This window comes from Misgurnus anguillicaudatus, chromosome 16 (assembly GCF_027580225.2).
Source record: "Misgurnus anguillicaudatus chromosome 16, ASM2758022v2, whole genome shotgun sequence".
NCBI classification, from domain to species: Eukaryota; Metazoa; Chordata; class Actinopteri; order Cypriniformes; family Cobitidae; genus Misgurnus; species Misgurnus anguillicaudatus.
In genome coordinates, this window is record NC_073352.2 from 22,502,807 (window position 1) to 22,526,624 (window position 23,818).

General features: G+C 37.5%; 1 protein-coding gene across 10 annotated transcripts in view; it reads left to right on the forward strand.

The window, feature by feature from the left end:
- Window positions 1-23,818, forward strand: part of diaph2 (diaphanous-related formin 2) — a 510,829-nt gene that overhangs the window by 431,637 nt on the left and 55,374 nt on the right. For all 10 annotated transcript variants that reach the window (XM_073854348.1, XM_073854345.1, XM_073854344.1 and 7 more), the window contains one exon: window positions 890-1,025. In XM_073854348.1, coding sequence (XP_073710449.1) covers window positions 890-1,025 — 136 coding nt within the window. The remainder of the gene's footprint in view (window positions 1-889; window positions 1,026-23,818) is intronic.

Sequence of the window (23,818 nt, forward strand, 5' to 3'; positions counted from 1 at the left end):
AACTTCAGGATGTGTTACAGCACTAAATAACCTGTAGATTGATCAGTACTTTAACACATGAAACCAGAAACACAACGTGTTATAAGAAAAAAATCACTGCTTTAGGAATTTACTTATCATGGTTGAAAACGCCTTTACGGGTCTACACGTGTAAAATGGTGGGTAAATAACGCGATATTTGTCAGCTCTGTCAATGGTTGTGTGCCTGAGATGCTGTCGTAGTTTGGGATGCAAATGTTATCAGGGCTCAGAGAAAATCGCTTTGTTACTTTCGTCCCGCGTTACTTTTACCCCGGTTCTCCCCTACATATTGCATCATCATCAAATAATAATTATGTGACTTACTAACTTCAGGTGATCTGTAAATGAAAATAAACTATTTCCATTGCCGCTTTGCAAAATACATCTCTTCCGAAATGCCTGTAAAACCACCTCATGCTAACGTAAAAACTTTTTTGCGATATATGGGAGTTTTTTGTGAACTTGACGTGTTTTCATTGGCCATATTTTCAGTTGGCTGTAAATGTCAATTTGTGCAACTTAAAGTATAATGGAAATGCAGCTATTGTTATCTGAAATAATATTTTGATCTTTTTTTATCTGGCACACTCAAGCAAAGTCGCTCAGTACCCATTGCTTAAAAGGGTCTGAAAATCTGACTTTTTCCATGTTTAAAGGCTATAATTGGGTCCCTAGGTTAAAAAAGATTTGTGAAATGTCCCCTTCAAATAAACCGACAAGTGAACAACAGACGTTTGAATGGTGCATGGCGTTCCTCTTGTTACTTATAATGGAGTGCAGTGTATAGTGTTTGTTCAATTCATGCTAGTGGACGCCTCATTGACTCATTCTCATTTCCTTTCTGATCTCTCTCTCTCTGACACATCAGGATGCTGTAAGGGACAACCACAAGAAGAGGGAGATGGAGGAGAAGATCAAGAGAGCCAAGCTTGCAAAGGAGAAAGCAGAGCGGGAAAAGCTAGAAAGACAGCAGAAGAAGAAACAGCTGATTGACATGAATAAAGGTACGACACTCCTGGCCTCCCGGGGCCGGCTGCATCCCGAAATACGTTTTCACACAATGCCATTCGCTCACACTAAACGTACAAGCAGATTGAATATCATCAGGGATAATTGTTTTTGCTGAAGTCTTTATTTAGTAACTGTCACAGTTTAAGGAAACAGTGTCAGTTAAATGAAGACATCTGTCAGATAAATGTTCATGATAATTACAATGCCAAACACATCCATGGATTTCAAAAGTTATACGTGATAAATAAAGGTGCTATGCTAACATGTTTGATGTTGGTTTTAAAAAGCATTTGCTTAGTTTTATTAACTGGAACAGTCGTGGCGTATGACTGTTGGGAACTGCTCACCAGCAGTCTGGGGCGACGGGGCCAAACCGACAGGCGGCTGCTAGACAGGATGTAGGTCACATGTAAAGATAAGCATCTCAGGTTCACTGCTTTAGTAGAGCAGACAGATAATGGATTGGCAGATTGCCTTTGGCCTAGTAAATGGAGTTGAGAGTCAAACCGTAAGTTTTTCAGGGCTTGTTTGGTTTCCTGTATTATTCCGAAATGAAAAGAGGCCACACTCACAATACCCTAATTCGGTTTAGATTATAAAGAAACTGGTTGAATATGAAGTACAAATTGTGCTCCGCTCACTGTATTAGAGACGTGCATGCATGGAAGCTCTGCCGAATTGTATTTCTTCAAATAGCTGTATGGTTCAATCAAGTAAAAAAAAACATTCAAGAAAAAATGTCTCGAGACGTTTTCTGATCCTTACAATCAGACAAAAAGATCCCTTCACTGGCCACAAGCTTCTTTCACAAGCTACAGACTTAAACTGTCACACTGACCTCTGCACTTTACCGTGCCCTTACTTTTATTAAAATGACATGTGGAATTCAGACCGGTGCCGTTCTACAGGATGACTGATCCATGCTAGTTTCTTAAGATGTGACCCTGTGAATGCTAAGCATGTAATAATGCAGATAGAAAGACAGTGGTTGAATAAAACTGGTGCATTTCAAAGTTCGTTATCTTTTTATGCCATTAAAGTATTAAAGTACTGTATATAGCAATGTTAACTTTGAATTGGAGATGTTGTCATTTCAAGTCAAGTTTCAGTTATTATTTCTTTCTGATTCTAAAAAATATTATAGGTATATTTTATTATACAACAGTTCTTTCTGGTTCTCGAATCTGATTGGCTAAGAGCTATGCGATATTGTACTGATAACGGCACAGTAACCGCTTCACCTTTCGTATCATTCCGTCACCTAGTGAATGGAGGTCCTAAACAGGCTCATCTCTGAATGGAAAAACACAGACGCGCTGTTTTTAAACACTCTCTGTGTGTCTTATTAGTTCACTAGCTCGTCAATCAGTCGGTGAATCCAAATCGAAAGTTATTGTTCCGTTAAAGATCAGCGCTCTTGGATGTTACGTTAAACTTAATGGGATTAATGTCTTGTCACATCGTGTGGACACTTGGAAAGAGGAATGTAAACACTCGGTTTTTCTTCTGGAGCTATATCTCTTATCAGAACGCGAAAACACCGTGGAACTGCAGGAAGCACCGCAGCTTTTAAATGTGGACATTGATCATTTATTTAATCGCGACGTGACTATTAAAACATGTTATGAGAATATCGCCACTGAAATATTTATAAGCAGCATGCAAAAACATCTCTCTGACACTTATAAAAAACAGTTTTATATAGTACTAGTACAAGAACAATGTTTAATAATAATGTTTAATAAGAGTGCTCGTATCGCGTTAAGAGTAAATGGGAAACCAATAGTAACAATATATAAGTATAGCTTTATTAACTTTTACCTCACGCCAAAACAATAACAACACAAAAGACACTAAATATGAATAAGAAAACAAGTAATTGTTTTATCATGAAACCAAATGCTGCTGATTTGATCTCATTTTGACCATCAAAAACAAACAAGGCGAATATCAGAACAAGGGAATCCCTGTCAGAGATGTAGCCCAGAGAGGGCGGTGGTCAGCGGGGTGAGTGAACACTGACGTCCGCTCATGCTTTGGTTCTCATACGTACCAAATCTCACTAAGCAAACGTTCAAACAGGCGCTATCTTTACTAATCGACTGCAGATTTAAATATAATAAATATATATTCTCGACTAAACTAATCTTAAAACTACACTTAGTGACCAAGAAACGTTAATATAAAGAAACGCCTATCCGTCCATTAAGTTATTATGAGATTCAAAGCAGCCGAAAGTGTTACCTGTCATTCTGGCAGCCCTCAAATCCGTGGCGGAAGTAGTTGTTCTCAAACAAAGAGGCTTTTAAAATAACTCCGTTGTTGTTTTCTAGTTTTCGTTTTTCAAACGTGTGCCGTCGAACTGTTGTATAAAAGCAATATCGCTCTTGGAGTCGTGTGATATAGCTCTATATCATCACGGCTGTGATTAGGCCAGAGGCACGAGGCCGTAGGCGCAAAAGAAAAAAAACATCAGATTTGTTTCTCTTTATAAATTAAATTATAATATAAATCTGTAATGATTGTTTTGGATTTACAATTAAAGAAACTATATTAGTCAGAGGAAACATTCATTTACTCAATCATTTGCTAATCAAATTCCATTCAGCAGCTCAGTTGGGTGTCTAACAGCAAATAAAACCATAAAGCATGCTTTTTTTCTTCGTCAAATCACATTAATGATTTTTGATATTTGGTGATCCAATTCTCATAATATTGTGTTGGCCGTTGTGTCCTAATATCCTTTTTTTGCCACACATCCTTATTTTATTAAAATCCATGTCTAACGGCCATTTGATTAATTAGAGTTTGCAAGGCCTTTTCAAGGGACTGTTTCTATAAAGAGATTTTTGAAGTCATTTTGCAAATTGATATCTAATGCCCTTAACAGCCACATGATTAACAATGAGATGCATATTTAATGAGGTTTAATTCATTTAGGGTTAAGAGGATGTGTTTGATGGGACTGTGTAAGAGGGTGAGTGAATATCAGGACCATTTTTATCTTTTAAGAGTATTTTTAAAGTCATACTGAAAATGTGTCCTTGCAAGACTTCGCGACTTGGACAATTTTGAGTGCCACGTGATTGATGTCTACGGCAAGTGAGGCAAAATATGTATTACAAGTCCTGATATGGGAAATTGCTCATGAAATTATTACCCAACCTCCCATTTGTTTTAATTTTCTCTAAGTGGATTTCCATATTCTCTTAGATTGACCAGATGTTCAGCATTCACCAAATTGCTTAACCCACTGAAAGTAAATGGGGAATGATGTAAAATAGGCCTTAATCCACCTAATCCTTCTGTCTATATTAGGTAAGATGTTTTGTCCTAGTGGGGTAGCCATTATGCCAAAAGATATGAAACAGTACTGTACAGAGGACGTCTTACCCACTGTGAATCACCACTAAGGGCTAATGGGACTTTTTCCCAGGCACATACTGTAGTGAAATAACTGGATCAGCAGAACCAGCCATCTTATTCTGTTTCTGTTTCTCCTTGTGCTGTGTCTTAACCTGCTGGCAGTTCTAGGGTCACGAATGAGGGTCACCACAAATGTTTGTGTCCACATGTTCGACACTAGACCCAGACCCATTCTCATTTAAGCGGTCACACAAAGCACCCATGCGGCTAAATGAGGCATGGTGTTATGGTCAACCTAAAACAAAGCTTCACTTGTGTATAGTCATTATATGGTATCCCTCTTCTTACTCTTGGGTACCTTTCTGTATGTGTATGAGCGTCTACCTTCCCGAAATGTACCCAGCTGTTTTATTGCATTTTTTAAATATATAATAAGCTTGTTTTATTAATCGATTTGATTGTTATGTGCTGACCTCGACCAAAGATTTTTGTAGTCGTCTAGTAGTTGTTAGTTTTTGCTATTATTCGACCATTAGCACATTTATGATATTAATTTATTATTTAAATGCGATGGAGTGGGCATCTGAGAATGGTTTAAAGAAAGAACATTATGTGTAACTTTTCTAACATTGTTTTATGTTCCAGAGACATACTGAACCATAATAATAGGCCTTTGAAATATAAAGTAAGTGCTCAGGCGGCCCGGCGATTTAAATGATTTATAAATGCAAAGTATTACATCAGTTACCATGTACAGCTTATGCTCTATTCACATTGAATTAGTATTACCTGGTGACCTCTAGTCATTTGTTATAATTGCGGAGGTTGTCTGTGATCTTAATTCCATGCGAATCGGCCGTGTCTGTAATTTTTAACGATGAAAATTCCCCCGCAGATGACCTCCCATATTTTGCTGAACGCCAAGGTCCTGTGATCATTTAAGTACTGTGCGAATCGGCATCTCTGTAATTTGTCCATGATTTGGCAGGTTCACATATAATTTTTCAAGCTCTTTAACTGTACTGTTTTTTATTTATCTTTTCATTTTTGTCTGTTTATGTGCAGCCTGAGCAGCGCAGTGCATACATGTACCGTACAGAGACGCATCTTTTCACTTTCCTTGTGCAGCTTGAGGGATAACAAACCAGCGCGCCTTTACTTGTTGCTCATTATATTTTTCAGCTTTTAAACGTCTAATCAGTCTCTCCTTGTCCATGTTTCATGACTAATATTCAGAATGTGCAGAACCTTTATTAAATGAGATCTCTAAGGTGGAGCTGTCAGCCGCGACATCGTTTCTAAAATAATATAAACAGTCTTTTCTTTAAAAACGAAATTCTGAATATTTGGTTAAATTTAGGATATATAAATTAGAGTCTAATGAATGAATAAATAAATATGCAGCAAAAACACATCAAAAGAAAACCAACGGCATTGCCATCAAATGAAAACTCTGATGTTAGAATGCAAAAATAGCCTTTAATATAAATATAAAAAACATTTAAATAGATTTTATAAGTGCACTGCAAAAAATTATGTGTTAATTTTTTACACATTGTGTGTGTCATGCCATTTAAGGCGATTTATTTCATGTTAAAATAAATAAAAGGGATACACAAGTTGTGTTAAAAACAGTGACGGGAGTAAAGCGTTACAAAGTAATTCCGTTACTGTAATTCCGTTACTGTAATTCCACTACTTTTAGCGGTAATGATCCTGTAACAAGTATTTTAAGCAACACTATGTAGTTTCCATTAAATATGACCTACATCTCCCCCTGTGGTTGAAAAGCGCAACAGTGCCTGGTATCAGACACTCTTCTGCAGGCAGGGGGAGGGGCGGGGCTGTGTTTCCTACCCTCCTCCGCCACTTTCAGAGTGTGCTTGTAGCAGCTAGGAGGCTGCTCAGGTTGCAACAGTACAATTTGTCCAGTTAAAAGTTGTTCTATCACTGAAATATTTTAGAGACTTTATTTAAAGGTAAAAAAAACTACACAGTGTTGCTTTAAATCAAGTAACGCAGTTACAATTACTGAAATTTAAATGAGTTGGTTTCTCACGTTACTCTATTTTGTGATAAATGAACACTTGCAGACACGACATTTCTGATCTAATGTCGCAGGACCATGGTGGGCGGCACAATGAATAATAACACAGAGGGTGTGTTAGTATAGGGACAACACATTGAATGTCCCTTTTATTTATTTTAACATGAAAAAACGCCTTTAATGGAATGACACACACAATGTTTAAAAAATTAACACCTCATTTTTTGCAGTGTGTATGATATTTTTTATTATAAACAATTAAATAAAAAATGTACCGCAAATTGAAAAGAAAAACAGAAGAAAATACCTGTGGCAATACAAATGCTGACAGCTTTACAGAGGTCAAAACACAACATAAATATGTCCTATATATTACATATTTAAACAAATAAATAAATATCCTACAGCAAATTGAAACACTTGAAGGAGAAAATCTGTAGAAATAATTAGGGTGACTGTTTAAAATCTAATGAAAATTGTTGTCAGAACGCAAACAACCTAAATATTGTCTATGCATTAACAGTGCATAAATAAAATATAAAGCAGAAAACTAAAACACTAAAATAAAAACATTGATTTACCCTGCGTCACTTTCTCCTCGAATCTCAGTTTTATAACAGTCTATTATAAAAAAGGAACCAGGATTTGTCCGCATTGTCAGGAAAAACTGAGCTCTGTGTCCTGCCGGCAGTGAAGCCAATGCACGCGTCTTTAAGAACATCAAAGCTGATCTGCACTTGATGAGATGAAGATGCAGATCTTGCAAGTTTATTGCGTTGCTTACTTTTTATCATAGTCTTTTGCTTTTTGGACACCGTGTACACAGTTCCACACGAACGAACAGGGGCGGAGTGGGACCCAAAAATCTACCAGGAAATTTAATAGACCACCAGCCCTCCGTGGTCAAAAAAAAGAAAAAAGAAAATGGTTCCCTGTAAATAAGCAAATGCTGAAATCTAAAATAACAATAAAATGACTACACAACAACATGAAATACCAAGTGTAATAATTATTATTTAAAAGATCTTAAAGTGAACAACAGTTCCCTAGTTTTAGGTAAGCTTAAGCTTACTATGGTTGCAAAGCAGTTGCTTATAAAATTATTAAGCTTGTTTGGAGAGAGATGTTTTATGTGACAAAATGTCAGTCATCGTGTGATAATGAAAATATAACGAGGCTTGACTAACTTACATGTTCTGAGCAGGTGTTGTCAGTGAACAAGCTGTAAACTGTTGGCTAAGTTACAGACACTCGTGAAAAACTGATGCTGGTTATCTGGGAAACATTCTCTAACAGCAGTCAAGTTGTCATTGTTTGTGTCAAAGTTGTGCATTTGTTGTAACATTAAAACAGGAGATCAGACTTACTCTGTGCTGCTCAAACTAAGTGATGCTCGGAGCTCCATTCCTCTGTGGTTGTGCGAGGCTATGCTTTTTTATTGGTTGTTGCGTACCCAGATACAACCGTGCTATTTTCTGATTGGCTATTGTGTAGCCTCTTTCTTTTTTTTTTTATTGGCTGATAGAACTTCAGGGGAGACGGGCTTGATAGAGAGAGTGATGCGGCCAGATACATTTTGAGCGCTGAAGCATATTAAATATATGATAAATAGTTTTTTAGTGTGGCCGGAGTGCATGACTAAAGACTGAAAGCACGGCTATTATCAGACCGGCCCTCGCGGCCTTAAAACACTACCGGCCCACCGGGAAAAGCCCTGACTCTCCCGATTGCCACTTCACAACGAACACTTGAATATGTGGCTGATAATGGCGCACATTAGTTAACGTTAGCGCTAGCAGACATAGGTAACCTTGTATCCTATACTGCTTATATTTCAAAGATAAGAAGCTATATTTTTGAGGTTGAAAGAATAATACATACATATAATGTTTGCATAAAGGGTATGTACTTCAACATTTTGCTTCATTGGGGCTTAAAATACCCTATAGAAATAATCACTCCACCTCACATTTCTTATTTCTGAGACTAATCAACTAATTACAATTTACTCGAACAAGCCTCTCCTGGTCGACTAATGATTAGTCGACTATTAGTCACTATTGTGCCTTTAAGCACAGTAAATATCCGCAAAAGTATACAGTAAGTGAGTGAGAAAGAAAGCGAAGTGTTTGGCTCAGTAGAGACATGTTTGGCTCAGAAGTGTTTTTTACTTGTCATGTTTTGCTTGAAGACAAACCAAGACATGACCCAGTCCAATAATTCTGTGCCCGTTTAGATACAAACATGACACAGTCAAGACAGCACATCCTCTGCTAACCGAAGGAGAAAATCTGTTAGCCCATTCAGTTTGATGGCAGCCATCTAAAAATCTTTTCATTTCACTCACATAATTGCAAAAAAGTTTAACTCTTTGAGATAGACATTTAATTTAATGTCGTCATCTGATTTTTACTGCTGGTGTTTGTAATCTGTAAGTCATGTACTGTAGAAACTCGCAGAGTCATCGTACATCATCCATGCAGCATAAAGCAGACGGTATAATAAATGATGTTGTTAGATAAGACTGGCACACATCTGCTGGTGTCACGCAGGAAGTAGCTTCACTTTTCTTGTTTGATAGTACAAATGATCCCATTCAAGGTTTAAAAAAATATGTGTGGGATTAAAGGGCTCTTTTGTGTTACTTTATATGTGATAATAGTTGTCGTTATCTGTGTGGTTGGGTCAGTCTGTCTGCCAGTGTGCTTGAGAATGAATACTTTTATTGTCGAAAGATTTTCTATAACCTCTTCTGTAACCTGTTCACAGAGGGGCCGTCAATAGACTTTTCTTAAATTGTGTGTGGACTACATTGTACAGAGCTATTTTTAAAGCCATCTTTATATACAATAGTTGTTAAAATTTGTATTGTTTCTCTCATTTAAAATGTGTTACATACTGTAAAAAGAAATTAGTATTATTTTGGGAAAAATTATGTACACTTGTATACAGTGGCGGCTCGTGACTGCTCATCTGAGGGGCTCAAATTCAAAATAAGTATCATGTGTGTTGCTTGTGTTTTCAAAATATGTGTTTGTTGCGTCATGTGAACCATGTGCATCAAGTTTTTGGTCTAAATAAGTGCCTGCTGCACATGTGTCGAAACCGTTTATGATAAAAGAGACGCTCACGTTCAAGACACTCCCTTAACGGTAAACTCTGATTACGCATGAGATTATGTGAGTGTCTGGCAAACACGAGCGTCTCTTTTGTCATGAACCCTTTAGACACGTCTGCAGCACGCACTTATTTTGACAAGACACGCGATGCACATAGAGTCACTCGATGCGCAGAACACACATTTTGAAATGACGAACAACATGACGGGCTACATACATGCTGTGACGAACTTCGCATCGAGCGCACTCGAAAAAAGAAGACATTGGCCGCCACTGCTTGTATATGAGGAAATGAATCCAGTCATATCAGTTGCCTAACATGATCTTTTTTGGCTCCATGTGCGATAAAACTGCTTTTATTATGCCTCTAATATGAAAACCTCATATATACTATTCACTATATTTCTCTAACCCCATTATTGAACACTTTCAATAATTTAAATTGCACATTTCTTCAATGGCATCGGTGACTCAACTTAGCATTCACGTTGCTAAATGTTAGTGTACAAGATGATTGCCCTACCATCCTTCTTAAAGCGATACTCCAGACGAACATCAAAATTACCCCATGATTTACTCATCCCCAAGCAATCTGAAATACATATGAGTATCATCTTTCAGAAGAACACATTTGGAGTTATTTTAGTAAATGATCTTGCTTTTCCAAGCTTACAACAGTAGAAAACACGGATCAGGGAACAATTTCTGACTTTGAAGGCTAAAAGCGATTCAAGAGTCAATGCAATCGTACCTATGGCAACCGACGCTCACTATGCTAAAGCTATTTCAAGATGGCGTTGTTACCGGAAGCTAGTTATAACAGTTTATAATGTTTGAAATATGGACATTTTTCCAGATTACCAGCAGGAGACCTTTATTAACCCTTTGGAGCCATGTGGATTACCTCTGTGAAGGATGAATGGAGGTTTAAAGTTAGCGTTGTTTCCTGATCCCTATTTTCTACCAATATAAAGCTTGGAAGAGCAAGGACATTTACTAAAATAACTTCATATATTCAACTGACAGATGATGGACATATGTATCTCAAAATTGCAAGAGGGTGAGTAAATCATGAGGTAATTTGACATTTGGCTGGAGTATTCCTTTAAGACAAATAAAAATGTATGCTAATTAAACATTTCACCTTTTAGCAACATCACAACCAGACATTTGGGCCTGGTCCAGCAGAATTTCTAGGTTATTTTTAACCCAGCAGTTGGGCTTGTTCATTCTTGGTCCTCTAAGAAAGGTCATGACTTTAAAATATGTTAGTCTGTATGATGCAAGCAGAGACCCGTGAAGAGCCATGCACCCCACTGTCTCTTCTCTCATTAGCATGTTTGTAATTAGTCACTGAGATATGCCATCTTCCACATTGGTCATTATGAGTAAGTGGACTAGATGAGTAATGTCGCATAACGCTAAGCCGCGTATGGTATGCTATTATCTGTATTTTAACTATCATATTAAATCTGGGCTGTCTGCAGGCTTCGGTGTCAGTGCTGAGAAATGAGCGTCTGTCCTATAAGTGTATCGATGTTCCTCATCAGCTCTTGAGTGTTATTTACTCCACAGTCAGAGAGCTTCGTCCTGTTCTGAAGAATGCCACGTTACGTCTCAAAGCCTGCTGGATCCCAAACAAATATTTCACTCAGGAAGTTTTTTTTTGTCATTACCTTGAAAGATGCCAACAAGGGCACCAAGCTTATCTGGTGTAGTGCATCAATTCTAATAAATAACCGCATATTAGCTTGTGCCGTATCGGCAGCTGGATGGCTGTGTGCCATAAGGCAATGATAGCATGGCGAATTTCACCATCAGTCTGGCTGGAGATGAGTTAGCCGTCTCTAAATATCTAACACGCGAGGACTGGAGCCATTGATTTGCAGAGATAAGCATCTGTGTAAGTCATAGTGACATCCAGGAAATCAGCCATATTTCCATTAATATTGCCAGTACAAGTTGAGGAAATGAATTTGAAGCATTCCAACAGGAAAAATGTATGTGTGTTTTCCTACTGGCACTTTTTTATTTGATATGTTTTCAAATAAGAAAAACCATTTTCCTTATGAGTACTGTTTCGTGTAACCATCCCTAATTAGGGTAGGCTAAATATCCTAATCACTTTAAGCCGTTTTAACTTAATTTAGCTCCTTCCCTCAGGTCGTAGAAGAAATGAGAGGATACATCAGAGAATCCTCCATTTCTCGGCCATCCACCCCCTCTTCCTCTCCGAGCACACGTTCACACTGTTGCATGTCATTAATTTACAACCATGGGTGGTCTACATTCTAATAATTCCTTGTCGAGAGTTCGGACCTGGAGAGCCACTATGCAGTCACTCAGAAATAATTAAACTCGCTGCATAGAGCCAAAAATTATGTCGTCAAAACCTAAATCCTCGGAGAGTTAGCACATCTAATAAAAAGGACAACAACAGTACTAGACATGCAGAAGTTTTATGCATTAAACAGAAAATTCAAAGCAATAACGACACGTTTAACTATTTAGTCAATTGTATTATTATTAACTTCATTGGTTTCACAGGTTTAATTAATACATCCGAGGTCAATCGGATGCAAATTTTATCGTATTTAAAGGGCTGGTGTAGTCCAATCTGTGATCCTATCATTAGGAAAAAAGTATGCATGTAAGTGAATCGTAGTATTTTTGGAAAATTTTTGTATCACATGATTCTTGTCACAGAAACTATAGCAAGTTCAAGCAAGACAATGGCAACATGCATTATTAAGGTTATTGGGTCACGCTCCGTACATTCTGCATGTGTACTTATATAACATTACATAAAGCAATAAAATAGCGTTTGCCTTTCAAAAAGTCGGTTTTCATTGCCTATATCTGAAAACTCAACTTTGACTTTTTCGTGTATCCAGAGATAAAGCGTGAACTCGATAAGAGATGCTGTGTGCGTTGCCAAGTCCTCTGCTTTTTGGCGGAGTTCAGATTTAGGCTAAACTGTTAAAAGGATTTCGTTTATTAGTTATTGGTATTTGGGCTGTTAAATGATTAGTCAATTTTCTTAAAAAAAATCCAGATAATTGACTCACCCCCATGTCATCCAAAATGTTGATGTCTTTCTTTGTTCAGTGGAGAAGAAATATATATATATATATATTTTTTTTTGAGGAAAACATTCCAGGATTTTTCTCATTTAATGGACTTTAATGGACCCCAACACTTAACAGTTTTAATGCAGTTTAAAATTGCAGTTTCAACGCAGCTTCAGAGGACTCTAAACGAGGCATAAGGGTCTTATCTAGGAAACGATTGTCATTTTTGGGAAGAAAAATAAAAAATATGCACTTTCAAACCACAACTTCTCTTTTTCCTTTCGGCTGTGTGACAAGCGTAATGACATTGAAAGGTCACGTGTTACATATATGAAACACATTCGCGGACCATTTTAAATAATAATCTGACACAAAGACATTTATTAGTATCATTCCACTTAAAACAACGTCGGAACGGTCCTCTTTCTCCAAACTTGTAAACACTGGGGCGTAGTTTCGCGTACGCCCTCTTGACGTGATGACATATTATGTGAGGTCGCGCTGGCGTGTCACACGACTGGAGGAAGATGAGAAGTTGTGGTTTAAAAGTATATATTTTTTTCTTGCCAAAATGAGAATCATTTCGCTAGATAAGACCCTTATGCCTCGTTTGGGATCGTCTAGAGTCCTTTGAAACTGCAATTTTAAACTGCATTAAAACTGTTAAGTGTTGGGGTCCATGAAAGTCTTTAATAGTTATTGGGATGCTTTTTGGCTAGTTTTGAATGTCCATTGGCTGATTTTGATACACGAATCTGGCAACCCTGGCTGTGAGCTTATGCAGAAGTTTGGTTTGGATTATATAAAAAGTACATGTAAGCAAACATTTTAATCAGATTGCAATGTTTAGGGTAAATGTAAACTGTACTAACCTGCATTCAGATTTAATTCAGTCAGATTGACAACATTTTGTGCATGTAAACATAGCCAGTGAGCTCGGGTTTCACATTATTTATCCTTTGTAAACATACTCTTATATTTCAAAGTGAATCTTCCGTGACCCCTACATGGCTTCACAACCCCAAAGTTGTGGATTTTGGATTTAAGCGCAGTAGATTCTCTTTCAAAGAATGACAGTGATCTCTTTGTCTTGTACCTCTATGAGATGAACGCTCTGCTACAGTGTTCAGTGGGTGTCAGACTTGGTTGATGATTTATGAAGTGTATTTTCAGATAAGCCTGGCTCATGTGGCCTGATCTCAGCGAGCAGATGGCCAGGAGTGCAGGGAACAATCACTAAGCATCACCAACCTGATAAACCACTGTGGTGATTCATTAGCATACAGAAAGATGGCATGAAAAATGTGGGGTGGGTGCCATACATCTCAGCTATCTATTATTTCTCCTTGTGTGCTGCATGGAAAGAATATGCAAATGGATCGGCCTCTCAAAAGCCAGAGCTGCTGGTTTTTGTGTTATTCGGGTGTTTATTCATTGATTGATTTAAAAATAAATAATAATTATAAGTTAGTATTTCAGCATGCACTATTTTTTTGTAGTTAAATTAAATAATATTATTTTTTGATGGTGATACCGTAAAAGACGTTTAAAAGTATCATTCATATAAAAGATTTATCAATGTAAGCAAAATATTTAAAAACTGTTAAATATGGAGTATAATGAAATGTGCTGTGAATTCTTCAAAGTTTGTAGAGGCTGGTTTTTGTGTTCTAGAAACTTAAAGAATTACAACAATGGTTCATAACATCATTGCACATTCAAACATTTTTTTCTGATGTGTTTTTGACAGTATGAATCTTTTCAAATGCGCATCGTCTTTATTATCAACTACAAATGTAAAAATTATTTTGTCAACAAATATTTCACTCTGTTATTCTGCATGACAATCTGGCATTCTAGAAGTCAAGGGAAATACAGAAGGATCAGCAGAGGTATTGCTATTTCTAGAGCTTGCATTTTTACCCTTTTCCTCTATTCTGCCTCTCTTTCCTCCTCCCAAGCCAAACGTCTTTGACAACCTCTAATGCTGAGCCCTACAACATCCATCCAGATGGAGGCTTTATTTTTGTATTTGTTTCTTTATTTATTCATGCATGCAGGGTAGCTCCAGTGTTTTCTTCTCTCCGCTGCTTAAGCAAATAACCATGCCATCTAATCCACTTCCATTTCCAACCAATCAACCACCATAAATGAGTGACAAACAGAACCTGGGTGGAGTAGTTATCTTCTCTGGCTACCTTATAACATCTCATTGGCCTTTAATGTATCCATCCCCTTCCGGTCCTCATTGTCCAAGCCCCAGACCCCCTGGCGCCTATCGGAACTGAAAGAGGGAGTTCCCCTTTCAAGCAGGGGGTGTGCAAGCATTCCTAATTTAATTACGCATGGACATAAGTGGGTTTTCACATCAAGCTGTTCCAGCAAAATGCTCCAAAATGTCTTTCTGGTGCCACATCCATCTTCATCATTACTCTCGTGTCTGCAAGGCTCATTTTCTCCGAGCGCACACGAGAGAGCCGCTCCGGCAGGCGAGCTGACAGGTCACGGTGTCATATCCCGTGTCAGATCCTCCGGAGAGACGGCACCTCATAACAGGTGCGAGTTTGAAACTGGCAGTGCTGTTGACTCGGGTGCTAATGCACTCTCAATGGCTACAATGAAAAGAAGTCTTTCAGACAAAGAGTGGCAGGGAGGAAAACAACACAATCCCACAATGCACCTGGCTTCTTAGCGCGCGACCAGTGCATGAGTGTAATTGCACAGGTGCTTTTCTCCAGGGTAACAGATAGATTCGTTTGTTTTTCAAAGGACAGGAAAAAGAAAGTTAAAGTTTCTCATATTTTTGCTTCCTTTTCAAGCAGAAAGTCTTTTTTTGATCTTATTTATGTGGAAATGAGAGCTGTGCATCTATGGCTGACAGTCGGTCACTGGGAGGACACCTTAATGTACAGATACAGTGTCCTCTGGACGAAAGTTTGCCGTTTGGAATTAAGAGGCAAAAGTTTTGTACAATACCCTTTTAACCTCTCTAGAGCAATAGTCTTCATGAGAAGACAGAAATTTAATTCTCAATCGATCCTTGGTGTTTCACTTAACAGCGTAGAGGGGTGACAGATAGCAAATTGAATTTAGGAAAATAGCTTCTTGACTGCTGCATAATTGTTATAATGGCTCAGTTTGATATGTAGAAACAATGCATCAGTTCTTGTGGTTTCACAGGGGTGTAAAGCTTATTTTGTAAGGGTAAAATGCTTAATTTTAGCATTGGAATTTATGGCTGGTTTTGAAAAAAGGTTGATGGATAGTAAGATGACATTTACATCTTGTTACTTTAATCCTTAAAGGTGGGTTGCATGATTTTAAAAAAAAACTTTGGAAAAGAGAGTCGGGCCGAGTATTAAAACACACTTGTAGCCTATCAGCAGTATAAGAGGCGTGTCTACTAACCAACATCGTTGCCTGGGTTGCGTATGTGTGGGGCGGGCTGTCAAAAGAAGGTCCAGATTCTATTGGGGTAGGGGCGTGTTTGTTTAGGTGATTTCAAATATCAACATTGGCTTTAAGAGATCATGCACCCCACCTTTAACCTAATGTTTAAGCATCTGTGCGTTTAAGTATCTGTGCTCAGAAAAATATACAAAAACTTTCACTGGGACGATACCCTTTATTTACCATTTAGGTATACAGATATGTATACATTTGGTACTAATATGAAGAGCTCTGATGCAAAACCATATCGTGTGTCTAACATGTTTTCTTGTAAATGAGCATTTTTATTAGACTCTTAAAGGCGGAGTGCACGATATCTGAAAAACGCTTTGGAAAAGAGAGTTGGGCCGACTACCAAAACACACTTGTAGCCAATCAGCAGTATAAGGGGCGTGTCCACTAACCGACATCGTTGCCTGGGTTGCGTATGTGTGGGGTGGCTCTATCTTAAAGAGATTTCATCTATAAATTAAAGAGACATTCCACTTTTTTTAAAAAATATACTCATTTTCCAGCTCCCCAGAGTTAGCATAGCTTAGCACAATCCAAAAAATAACCATTTCGATATTTTCCTATTAAAAGCTTGACTTTTCTGTAGTTACATCGTGTACTAAGACCGACAGAAAATAAAAAGTTGTGATTTTCTAGGCAGATATGGCTAGGAGCTATACTCTCATTCTGGCGTAATAATCAAGGCATTGCAGCTGTAACATAGCTGAAGCAGGCGTAGTGATATTACGCACTGCCCAAAAATAGTCCCCTGCCATTAAAAGATACTAGGGGGACTATTTTCGGGCGCTGCGTAATATCATTGCGCCTCCTGCAGCCATGTTACAGCTGTGAAGTTCTTGATTATTACACCAGAATGAGAGTATAGTCCTAATATCTGCCTAGAAAAGCGCAACTTTTAATTTTCTGTCGGTCTTAGTACACTATGTAACTACGAAAGAGTCAAGTTTAAAATAGGAAAATTATCGAAACTCTTTGGTTATTTTTAGCGTGATGCTAACGGTCTAATCAGATTCAATGGATTGTGCTAATTTATGCTAAAAGTGGTACCGCCAGACCCGGAGATCAACTTAATGGATTTCAAAACGGTAAAAATCAAATGTTTAACTCTAGGGGAGCTGGAAAATAAGTATATTTTTAAAAAAGTGAAGTGTCCTTTTAAACATCTTGTGAAGACAGTTCTCTGAACAGTTGTTTTCTTAGGATTTTGTGAAGTGTGTGTATGTTTTTTTCTTCACATTTTAATCTTATAATCCTCATGATCTGGTTTATGTGCTGCAACGTCTTCGTTCTTGCAAAGCGCAGGTAAACATACAGTGCCAGAAACGCATTACTAGTTTTCTGAGGTTGATAGCAAGCATGACAAAGGAAAGAAGAGGGGCTGCGTGGCCAGACGTGGACGTGCATACAGTGTAGAAATAATTAAATGTCATCCGGATCACTCCGTCGAGTGTCTCACTGGGGGTTTTACGACCTGCACAGTCTCGCTCCGGCAGCCCTTCTCCATGACTCGGTCCTCCAGATGTTGTGATGCCACACACAATTACATTTACACACATGCACACACACAATCCAAGCGTATACACAAATACATTATTTCACACGCAAACCCTTTTCCCCCCACTGCCTCTTCTTACTCGTCGTGACACTTGACTTTGTTTTTCTCCTCCCTGTTTCTTCCCCCCTGTGTTGTGGAAGATAAGCTTCTACCCTCCACCAGGGTGCTTGTTGAGAAAGCTAATCTGATGTGTGAAGTTCACAAATCCAGCAGAGGACTGTGCTTGTTATCCCCTAATTAAAAATGTGATAGTGCACCCATAAATATATTGGAGAGACTGAACAGGACCCCAGGGCATTCTGGTACATTTGGCAGCAGCCTGAGGGCCAAAGTACCACCTGATACCAAGACAGTAAAGAGATAGATGGTTGAAAGAGACACACAACAGGGGGGATTCAGTGCATTGCAAGTACAGTATAGGGCTGGTACCTTAGTGCGAAAATGAACTGTGGTTGTGGAACTGCATTTTTATTCCTTATTCTCTAAGCTTATTACAATAGTCAGTGAAATAGCCCCCAAAATAAAGAAATTCATACAGGTTTAGAACAACATGAGACTGAGTAAATGATAACAGAATTTTCTTTTTCGGATAAACTACCTCTTTAACCGAATGCTCTTAACACAAATTATACATTCATCAAATAATTTTACTACAAAATGAACATGGTTTTGCATCCGAGCTCCTCGTATATGCAGTCTATTTGTCGTGATATGCATTTATACACTAGTTGTGGCAGACCAGTAAAAAATAATACATATTTTTTCACTAAAAATAAGAAACCTTTCATCATTTGTGCATGTACATACCATCCTAACAATTCTTAGAAATTAAAAGCAACATTTGGTTACGTTTTACCTTAGAATTTTGTTCTTGTTTTTTTTTTTTGTTGAAAGCCTTTTAAACGTCTAAATGCCACAGGGACTTCTACGAAGATTTTTAATGTGATGAAGTGAACCATCCATTACTTATTTTGAACAGATTCATTAAATGAGACAGTTTGAAAGAACATATTTGTGGGAAATAACTGAATATTATCAACATTTTTGCTGCTAAGAGATGACAGTAATATTGCCTACCTGTCTTAGCACGTACTTTATCATGAGTTATTATGACATAAGAAAAAGCACATGTCTAGCACCTTTATTAGGCAATTTATTAGGCAAATAAATAGAGCATTACAAAAATCACAGTTTCTGTCAAAATGTTCAAACTGTACATATTTTATATATTATATTTCAAAACGGTCACTTGCCTTCTTAAAAACTTAACAATAACTTATAATACAACACCTTTGCAATAAAGGATACTTTAATATAAATTAAATAAGGATAGACCTACAGTACAGTCTTTTATACACCACACGTGACCACACGTTCATGCATATATTTATAATTATTCTTTATACATATTGTCTATATTCTTCATACATACAGTATGATTTAAGGGCCATTACACACTATGGACAATAAATGATTTTTGAAAGATAAGAGAATAGTGACATCCACACCATGACTATAATAATAAATAAAGTTACAGAACAATAATTGGGAATCCAAATGGTCTCTGGCATTAAATGAGTTTCTGAATGTTGTTTGGATCTTGATGATTATTTTTGTCTGAGATACTTGGAAACTGATACCGACTCATACGGCGGCATAGATGAAATTTGTCTCCCTGAGCAACTCCCTTCCTCTTTGAGAAATTTCATGTACCAAAAATTATCTGTTTTCCTTTTGTGTCTTTGCGAAATGTAAAGAAACACCTGGTTGACAGCATTTATCTTCAAGATTATAACATTGCATTACATGGGCTTAAAGTGAACGTAACATTATTGTTATCGTCTGTTGGTGTGGACGCTAGTTATCTTTATAGTTATTGTTATCATTATTGGCAATAGTGTGAACAGTAATGACTGTTTTAGTAATAGGTTTTCTCTATCAGCATTCAGTCTGTTGATATCTTGCATTTTCACAACTTTAAAATGTCTTTGTTAATACAACTATGGCACACACACTTCTCAATCATGGTAACAATAAACAAACATTATTCTTTCAAAATAACTCTAAATACAACATATAACTAACATTACCAACATAACAACATAAATAAAGCCAGCAAACCTTAAAACAGTCATCTTTTTAAATAAATATTAACCAAAGAAGTGAACATTGTTTTTTTTTATTGTTTGTTCAGATTACTCAGTTTGGCAAGTTGCGTGAACGAGTTAGACAAAAACGTACATACCTAAGTCCAGTCAACAAAATAATATTTGTTAGCTGGATGATTATGCTTATTTCATTCAGTAAACGCATAATAATAAATTGAACTCCTTCAACAAAAAAAACTTTGTTCAATTTAATTAATTATCTTTGTTGAAAGAACAATTTTGAAGTTGGATTTTTTAAAGTGCAAGCATTGACTTTTAAGATGAGCTAGGAATTGCTAACTTTACATTTAAAGATAAAAATATTACAAAAAAAATCTTCAGGTCTCTACAAATTTTTTTTATTTCTTTTTTTATTTTTGTTTCTTGTTTATTGTGTGATTTGAACTGACTACTTTTACTTTTTTTGTATCTTAAAACAATGCAAACAAATCTGGCTTAATGATGTCATATCATCTCAGTGTTTGTACAGAATATGTGTTCCTTATATAATAATATATTTTTTACCAGTCTTTAAATCTATTAACCACCCTAATCAATCTATATTTGCAATTTATGTCTGTGCTTTTACTACATGCCACACTGATGAGACGGAGAAATAATGTAGACCATATGCTCAGGCAGTTTCTTTTAGATCCATGTGGAGAGATCATGAGTCCAGCTGGTTCTAGTAGAAGCATGGCCCAATAGGACATTGTTAATGGAGCAGTCATGGGTCGCATGGGAGCATGTTTCCCATTTTAGTAATTTTGCTTTCTCGTGTCTGAGATCCTCTGAACCCAGCCTCCCTGGCTCTCCTGTCCTGGCCATTGCAGATGATGAATTGTGTTACAGTTAAGCAAGCAGGAAGTAGGACAAATTGATCAAAGTGTCAGGTGCCCCTTGTGATGCCTAGGCCTCCAAAAACAAGGAAATGAAGGAGCTGTTGAGAAGTTTCCAGAAACACGGTGCTTGTAATAAATGTTTACTTGCCCCCAAACACCCAGCTTGGGCGTCAGATTGATGTGGACATGTTTTGGGGGCGTTAACAAACTTTCAGATCCTTTCAGAGGACGAAAGGATGGAAAGATCCAGCTCTTAAACCAATGAGCAAAGCTATCAGCGAAGGTGTTGAGGAGCAATTAGAGATAAGCCAACCTTGTTCTGTTCTAGTTTGTAGCTAGTTTAATTAGTTTGATTTAATCTAGGTAGCTATTAAACACAACATGCTATGTGATCTACTACTTTGGTTTCTGAGTATCCCTGGAAAAAGAGTATCGAGTACAAAACGACATGGTAGGAGCCAAGACAGAAGTGATCACAAATCATTTTATTTTCATTTAATCCACCTTGTGCTTTGGTTTGATTTGTGAGTTTGAATCTAAATATTTTGGCTTTGTTTAATTTGGCTTTGTTTACCCGTGTAAGACGCTGTGCTGCTTGCAGAGAAATACAAGCACTTGTGCAATTCTGCCTGTGTAGAGAGTGTGTGGCATTTTCTGAAATTAATTATGTAGCTGTGTCAACTTTCTTCCTCTTTATAAATTCAATTTGCTGACTGTCATCTACTTTGAATGTGCGAGGAAACAAAAGATTGATTAACACGCCTGAAACTGCTGCCTAGAGCTACCAGCATCTCTGCCACAGACGTTAGCTCTCTGCCAAGGCAGACTTCGAAATCCCAACCCATCCACTAAATATTTCCCAAGAGTGGCTCGATCATGTACACAAAAGAATTGATGAAAGGATCCAACACATAACAAGAAGGCACCATAATGATTCTAGTTTAAATCAATGCCTCTGCCGGACCCCTGTGATGTAGTGGAGACCCTCGATTTCATTAATGCTGGGTAAAGATAGATGACCCAGATAAGGTACCCAAAGCTTATTTATGAGCCTCATCGTTGACTGATTCTTTGAAAATTGTGCGCCATATGCTCATGCCAAAAAAGTGCATTTCAAAATTAAGAAAAATTAGAGGAATGTATTAAGAATGCACTGTTGCTTGTAACAAATCTGTACTTTGTTACAATAAGTTTGACTTATTAATTTCAATTACATTACATAGTATACACTGTAAGGAAATATAGTCAAAATAGTCCCTAGCTGTCACTGGGGCAGTGAAGAGTTCATAATAGTACTTCAAAGGTGCTTATTGTGCAAAAGAGTGCATGCTAGTACATCAAAGGTACAAATGTATTTATAACTGTACCTAAGTGGTAAATATTAGGACCATTTTAAAGCATTTGATTTTTATCGTTTTGGAATCCATTTAGCTGACCTCCGGGTCTGGTGCTAGCCCTTTTAGCATAGCTTAACACAATCCATTGAATCTGATTAGATCATTAGCATCGTGCTAAAAATGACCAGAGAGTTTCGATATTTTTCCTTTTTAAAAATTGACTTTTCTGTAGTTGCATCGTGTACTAAGACAGACAGAAAATTAAAAGTTGCAATTTTCTAGACCGATATGGCTAGGAACTATACTCTCATTCTGGGGTAATAATAAAGGACTTTGGTAGCGTAACATGGCTGCAGCAGGCGCAATGATATTACGCAGCGACTGAAAATAGTCCCCTGCTATTATAAGTAACCAAGGGGACAATTTTCGAGCAGTGCATAATATCACTACGCCTGTTGCAGCCATGTTACGGCAGCAAAGTCTGTGATTATTACACCAATGAAAGTATAGTTCCTAGCCATATCTGCCTAGAAATTGCAACTTTTAATTTTCTGTCGGTCTTAGTACACAATGTAACTACAGAAGAGTCAAGTTTTAAAAAGGAAAAATATCAAAACTTTTTGGTTATTTTTAGCGCGATGCTAATGGTCTAATCCATGGGTCTTCAACCGGGGCGGGACTGCAAGGGGTCCGCCAAATGATGTTTAACCACAAGCAATTTTTTGCTTAAAACGTAAAATATATGTACAAAACGTTACATGTCCCCTTTAAGTTGTGCTCGTGCGTGGCCGCATAGGTGCGCATTCAGTTTAGCCAGCGGACCAAAATAAAATATCTGAAGATTATTAATGTCCACTTAGGAAGCAGCAGTAGCGACAGAAAATTCATCATAAAACAGGTAAATCTTACAGGCATGTGTGTCTTTCTTTCAGAATGTTATTTTAGAATCAGCGCGACATGTTGTCTCATCTATATTTCTGAACTTGGACGGCGTTTCACGCGGATCAGATTTAAAAAGCGCTAATTCAACAGGCAAATTACACCACACCGCGTCTGCATTATAAGCTGCAATAAAACTATAGCTCGCATTTAAAAGTGAATGAAACGCGCGCCGTGATGGTGCTTTGTATAAGATTTATAGTCAGGTTGAAATCCGCTTCTCAAAAAGTTGCCCCGAAGAGATGCGTGCGGACTCGTTGCATGTTGTTCTCCTGAGTCTGATATGAAGATATGCAGAAAATAAACCTGCGTTACTCAAACTTGTGACAATGACGATACACGAGAAAGGCAACAAACCTCTGAATTATAAAGCAGCACAACCTCCATCTCCACCAGAATAGACAGTCTTTGTGCCATTCACCATGATCAGTCATCTTTATAAACTGAAAGCCCTTGTCTAATTCACAGTAAAATGAAAATCTATTACACTGCAAAAACCTTAAAATAATATTATTAAAACTAAATCTACTTTAACAAAAATTATGCATGTACAACAACAGCATAATAGTGTTATTGTATTGTCTTAATATAGTATGGCTGTGTGACAATATGGTTTGTTTCTATTTATAAAACAGTTCCAGTCCTTGATTCTGATTGGTCAATAGTTGTACTTTACCCCACTTTCAGTTGTGCCTAATACGAAAAAGCAGCCTCTCGTACCTCACTGATTACTTAAATATCAGTTTTACACATTTAGTATCAGGGGGTCCCTGCTCCATGCCTCTCTCATCTAAGGGGTCCCCGACCCAAAAAACGTTGAAGACCCCTGGTCTAATCAGATTTAATGGGTTATGGTAAGCTATGCTAAAAGTGGTACCGCCAGACCCAGAAATCATCCGAA